The following is a 6,163-nucleotide window of genomic DNA, read 5'->3' as shown; positions in this document are numbered from 1 at the left end:
AGAATTCATGCTCTAGATAGAAACCAACTACCCGGATCTTGATCTACAAAGAAATCCTACACTTTTAAGTTAAAAAATGAAATTTTACCTGATCAGCAACATTACATTTACATGTTGTAAAGACCATGAGAGCAAAGAAATTTTTATTCTATGATCACTGATTCTAGTTTGTCTCTATTAAGAATCGTACCGAATATAGTAATTTACTGTTTTAGCTTCCAAAAGATTTATTTTTTTGACAAAATATCCTTCTAAAGAAACAAATGATATTTTGGTTGGCATTTTGTCCTTCCAGAGATAGAATTTGACATAATACACCAATTTCTTTTTGACATTAAATTAGCAACAAATAGCAAATTAGCAGATAGGAAATGCAGCATTTAAAACATTTATGATTACCACAGATGCTGGAGCAAGGGGAATAAAAGTAAGGTTTTTTTCACACCCTCAGTTTGCATGTTTAAAGTCTACAGATAAGAAAAAGAGTCATGTGTCAGGCTTGTATTCCTAGGGAAATTTCCATCATTGAGTCAGCTAAAGCAATGTAATTGTCAAAAAAAAGTATAAACCAACTTAAAGTTACAGAATTATACACCGTTCTTTATGCAGTAAAACACTTTTTCAAGTGTCAACTAAATAACATATTCTTGCTTTCCAACAGGAAACACCATGTACCACATGGTAAAAGTATTCTCATTCTCTTTTTCTTTTATTACTTTTGGTGAAACATGGTAGAAGTGTTTACTTATAAACTGAACTCACTGGAATTAAATTATAAATCAAAGAAACAACAATAAAAGAAATCAAAGTGACAAAATCAATTGAGAAGAAAAATGACCAAGTTATTTAGAGAGATTAAACCATATTACTAGAAAGGAATACAAAAGGCATATAAAACCATACTGGGAAAAACTCCTCTAGCTAGATTAATTGACATTCAAAAAGGAATTTTGAGGACATAATTTAAAAAGGTATGACTAAGAATTTCAACAAATTGTTTTGTCTCGCTACAAAGGTACAACATTATGTTCTGAACTGGTGCAAACATTAACAAATTACATTATTTTCAGAGTTACTATCAAGCTGCAAGATGAGACTAAGAACAGAAACAGAGGAGAGAACAATTGCAAATGTGCTAACTGAAACATTGAATAAACTAGAAGGGAAATTACTTTCTCATTATGCTTATTATCAAATAATCTGATGCATTAAATAATTGATTATACAAATCACACTCCAATAGTAAAACTGCATTTTGAAGAATGAAGTCAAATTACTCAATTGCCCATGCAGATCAGGTATATAAGCTAGTAATAAGTATTTTACAAAAGAAGCACAGATTACACAGAATGCAGCATTGCTAATAAGAAATTACAAGGAATTGAATTGTACTCACGGAGTCGATTACTTCTTCTTCTTGCCAGCAATAGCAACCTTCTTACCCTTCAAGGTCCGGCAATTGTTCTTCGTACGTTGTCCTCGGCAAGGAAGCCCCTGAATATGCCTTATTCCTCTGTAACATTGAATCTCCTTCAATCTCCTTATATTCAGCGCATTAAACCTCCTCTGAGAAAATCAATAAACACATCAATAAAGTAAACTTTCTTCTTAATTAATTGAATGGTTTAACTGAAAGGAAACTAACCAAATCCCCTTCAATGACGTATTTGGAGACTTCATCTCTAAGAGTGATGAGTTCCTCTTCACTGAGATCCTTAGTGACCTTGTTGTCCATGCTTATATCGCAGAGAATCTTGCGAGCTCTGCTCCTTCCGATTCCATGGATGTACTGTAGCGAGAACTCGATTCTCTTGTTGTTCGGAATCTCCACTCCGCCAACACGAGCGCACTCTATGCTTAACCCTCTCGCCTGAGCACACAAATTCAAAATTAAACAAAGAAATTTCAGAAATGTTAGGTAGAGTTTGTTTTATGTTACCTTGGGAGGGTTGAGAACAGGGAAATAGACGGCTCTGGAAAGAGGTCTAGGGTTTGAGATTAGGGCGAGAGAGGGAGCTACGGGCATTGCTATTTGTGCCATGCTCGAGTTGTTCTTCTTCTTTCTCTGCTGCTAGAAAAAAAAAAAAAGAATAGAAAAATAATTCTGATAAGCAAAAACAAAACAAACAACAAGAGCTATGAACAAAAACAAGAACAAAAAACCAAGGTTGCGAGAACCGACAATAAATCGGTAGATTAACTGGTTTAATGATTTAGTAGTTCAACCGGTTTAATTAAATATAAAATAAAATTATTAAAAATTTTATACAATTTCAAATATTAAATCCAATGAATTGTAAGCTAATAAAATTTAAAATTTCACAATTTCACATAATAAATTATCTATAATTTACTATTAAAAGTTCACAAACAACTTTAAACTAGGGGTGGGCATGGTTTGGATTTTTAAAAATCCAAACTGGATCCACTTCAAAACCAGTTTTATGGTTCAGGAAACCAAACCAGAACTGGATTGAAGAGCAAAACCGGTTCTAAACCGGTTTGAAAAAACAAAAATCGATTCTAAACCGGATTTAAAATTTAAATCCAGTTTTATTTACAAACCGGTTTTAAATCCGGTTTTACATGCAAAACCAGTTTTAAATCTGGTTTTTTTAAAATCCAAATCTAAAATCCAGTTTTTTTATAAAATCCAGTTTTAAAACCAGATTTTTGGTAACCAAAAATCTAGTTTTAAAACCAGTTTTTGAAAATCCAATTTTAAAACCAGTTTCTTCAACCAAAAATCCAATTTTAAAACTAGTTTTTAAAAATTTATGAAAATTATTGTCCTGTACCTCAAAAATAATAATATTTACTCTTCATGTATCATTGCTCATCATAATAATCATATCATATGTAATTTTATTTATTTATTTTGGTTCACCAAAAAAGAGTGGCTTAGCTAATAGCTACTACGGTATGGTACACCAATTTATATTAACTAATACTGTTACTACTTACTACCATTTAAAAGGTAAAGAGTTGAAAATTTATAGTTATTTATATGAGGATGACTAATAAATTAGCTAGTACTATATGCGCCTATGCACATTGGAAAATCTTGTTATTTATATATTTATTATTATTTATTATTATTATTATTTCATGGATTATGAAGCATATATATGCACAGCAAAAGTAGAACGGGTCAAAATACAACACTATATGCATAGTGTAAAAACTAAAGAAATAATTTTCTTAATTGTTGATTTATGAAACTCATCAGATCAAAGCTGTGTTTTTTTTTTAAATCAATTACAATATATATTATAGAGAGACAAATTGAAAAGATCACTATGCATAGATCTTATTAACTCTGAAGAAGCTAATGCAGCATTCCAAAAGGTTAAGGAATCTCATGAAAGGATTGAAACACTTAAGGAAGAATTTCTTTCTAAACATTCAATTCAACTAGACCAAGGCACCGAAACAGATATGTCCCACACTATGACAGAATTGTTAGTGAGGGAAGGAATGATACAGGCTCATGCCCAAAAACTATCTAGACCTACCTAACTGTAATAAATTCATCTCGCTCTTCATTCCCCAAGATTATTGAGAGGTAGCAGCATGGCCAAACTAGAATCTATATCTAGGTATATGTGACAAGTTTATCAGTACTGGTTCTTCATTCCCTATACTATTGAGACAAGTCGCAGCACCAGTTAGTCTAATTGGATCTAGGCTTTCTATTGATTGAATAATAGATTCCACCACTTACAGTTCAGCTAGCCGTAGATGATTCTTTAGATTTTTCTGTCGCCGTATCCTTTTCGGAGTTGGATGTCTCTGCAGTCTCTGTTTGACTAGTTTGTACCTGACTTGTAACCTGAGATTCTGATACAATTCCCAGAACAACCAGCACAGACCTGGACACAAATTCAAAATTTAAAATCAGTAACAAATTGGCAAATACAAGAAACAGAGATCCAACCTAAAGCAAAAAAAGGGGAACCCACACAATTGACAACCCCAAAAAGAAAAAAAAGAATCAAAACTATTAATCAGGAAATAAAGTAGAAAAAAAAGACAGGTTCAAGATGATATTTAATAGTGAATGTGAAACAAAAGTCAATTTCACAGCACTGTGCCAAGTGAACTCATGAACCTGGGAAGTGTAGACTGTATATCTGGCTGGCTAGCATAAGCAACCAATGGTGCACCGAAACAGATATGTCCCGTTAGATGATTCAGAAAGGTAAAAAGGCTAATGTTAGAAGCAGAAAAACTTGAGACAAATATAAAAAGCTTGGAAGAGGACAAGGAAATGCTGTTAGATGATTCAGAAAAAACCAAGAAGCTGCTGAAGGAATTGGAGGAGGAAATCAAGAGAGTTAAGCTTCTTAACAGGAATGTCAGAATGCAAGAAAATAGTATCCAATCAAACTTCACTGAAGCTAGCAATAATCTTGAGAATCTTTCAGAAAAATTGAAGGATGTGAAGCCAGAGGAACACTATACACCTTACAAGAAGAGAAGTGGTGATTTCTTAGCTGTCATGAAAGATGTTGAGACAACAAAGGAAGAAAAGGAAGATTATGCCACAGATCTAAGCAATATGACAGGGGAAGATAACAACAAAAAGGAAGATTATGCCACAGACCAAAGCGATTCGACATGTGAAGATAACAAGTCCAAGTCAGAAGATAACATCTCATATAAAAATATGCATATGCCAAATCATACTTATTTTAAACATGAAAAGATCCAACTTCAACAAAGGAACCCACACTTATAACACTTGAATTTCTTCGTTTGTTTGTTTCAATGGAAAAATGTGTTAGGCCAAAATCCACTCTGTTGATTAGCATCTCCAAATACGTGTGGCTGATCCACATTAGCACCACTCATCAAATTGACAAACCAATTTTCCTTATAACATTAGCATTCAATCATCACAATATAAAATCACATATTCATGAAAATCAATTAAACATTCGCCACAACATAATCAAGCACAAATCCAGCAACACAAACTCAACCAATGCAGCTTCATAATTTCAGTTTATATATCATATGATTGAGCTTCTAACTACCCTAACCCTTATTCTTAGTAGCTGATTTCTCTTAGTATAATTCTCTTGGTCTTAAATCACAAAGAACCTGGAAATTAATCAAACTTAATAAAATAAAATGGAAAATAGACAAAAACCTGGCACAGAGAACTAGAACAGGGGCTACTGCTTGTTCTGCTTGTGCTGGAACTAGATTCAGATATGTCCCACACTATGACAGAAATTGTAGAGTTGATTGATAAGCTTGATACAATGAAAGCTTGATACAATGAGTCAGCGACGGTGAAGAACTGAAGATGACGGGGGAGAAGACCAAAGGCAGAAGAAGAGAAACAGTCAAACAGAGGTGAGACCCGTTCAACGTTGAATGAGACGGTGCTGGTGCCAGTTGCCTGCTTCGGTGCCGGCTGCGGTGGAGAGTGGAGACTCCCCGATCGAAAGAGAAGAAGCGAAGGAGTAGAAGAGGAAAGTTCACCGAATCAGAAATCCGAAATTAGGGTTTTTTTAAGATTTGGATCTTAATGTGGATCTGGATCTGGATCCGGATTTAAAACCATTTAAATGGATTGGATCAAAAACCAAATTATAAAATAAATATAATTTGGTTTGGATTTTTTTGTTTAAAACTGGTTTTTTAAATGGTTTGGTTTAGATTTGGATTAAAATCCAAAATTCGGATTTTTTTGCCCACTCCTACTAAAAACTACCTAAAAATAATGCCGAAAAGTGTATAAATTATCCGCTCATCAGTGACCTAGGAACTTTACTTCCTCCTTCCAAAACTCACACTTTGACAACTTAGCATTCAATTTCTGCTCCTTTAAGATTTGCAACACAATTAGTTTAAGGAAGATAGAGTCTCGAACTGAACAACTATATCTGAGGTTTGAAGTGTTAAACAGCCCAATCAAAAGAGTGAGACTTCAGAAATAAAAACACTTCTATTCTATCACTAGCATAAATATCTTCATCAAGGCACATTCACATTCAATTAATAAAACGTATCTTCTGCTACAGGACCTGTAGATTTAATAAACAAAAAATATATCATGTATGCATTGTGACAATTCAGAAATGGCATAGATATTTAGAAGGACAATATATTAATATTAGCCTTAACTAATATGAAAGAGCAAAAGCTAACT

General features: G+C 33.3%; 1 protein-coding gene across 1 annotated transcript; it reads right to left on the bottom strand.

The window, feature by feature from the left end:
* Window positions 1–1,253: 1,253 nt before the first annotated feature.
* On the bottom strand, window positions 1,254–2,117 carry LOC107483502 (30S ribosomal protein S13, chloroplastic). The gene is made up of 3 exons (XM_016104120.3): window positions 1,940–2,117; window positions 1,646–1,870; window positions 1,254–1,566 (listed from the first exon to the last, which is right to left on the bottom strand). Exons 1-3 carry the CDS (start codon window positions 2,039–2,041, stop codon window positions 1,405–1,407), a joined length of 489 nt encoding a protein of 162 aa, XP_015959606.1. The 5' UTR covers window positions 2,042–2,117; the 3' UTR covers window positions 1,254–1,404.
* Window positions 2,118–6,163: the final 4,046 nt, after the last annotated feature.

Source organism: Arachis duranensis, chromosome 4, assembly GCF_000817695.3.
Source record: "Arachis duranensis cultivar V14167 chromosome 4, aradu.V14167.gnm2.J7QH, whole genome shotgun sequence".
In the NCBI taxonomy this organism is placed as follows: domain Eukaryota; kingdom Viridiplantae; phylum Streptophyta; class Magnoliopsida; order Fabales; family Fabaceae; genus Arachis; species Arachis duranensis.
This window is presented reverse-complemented; position numbering and strand designations above follow the sequence as displayed.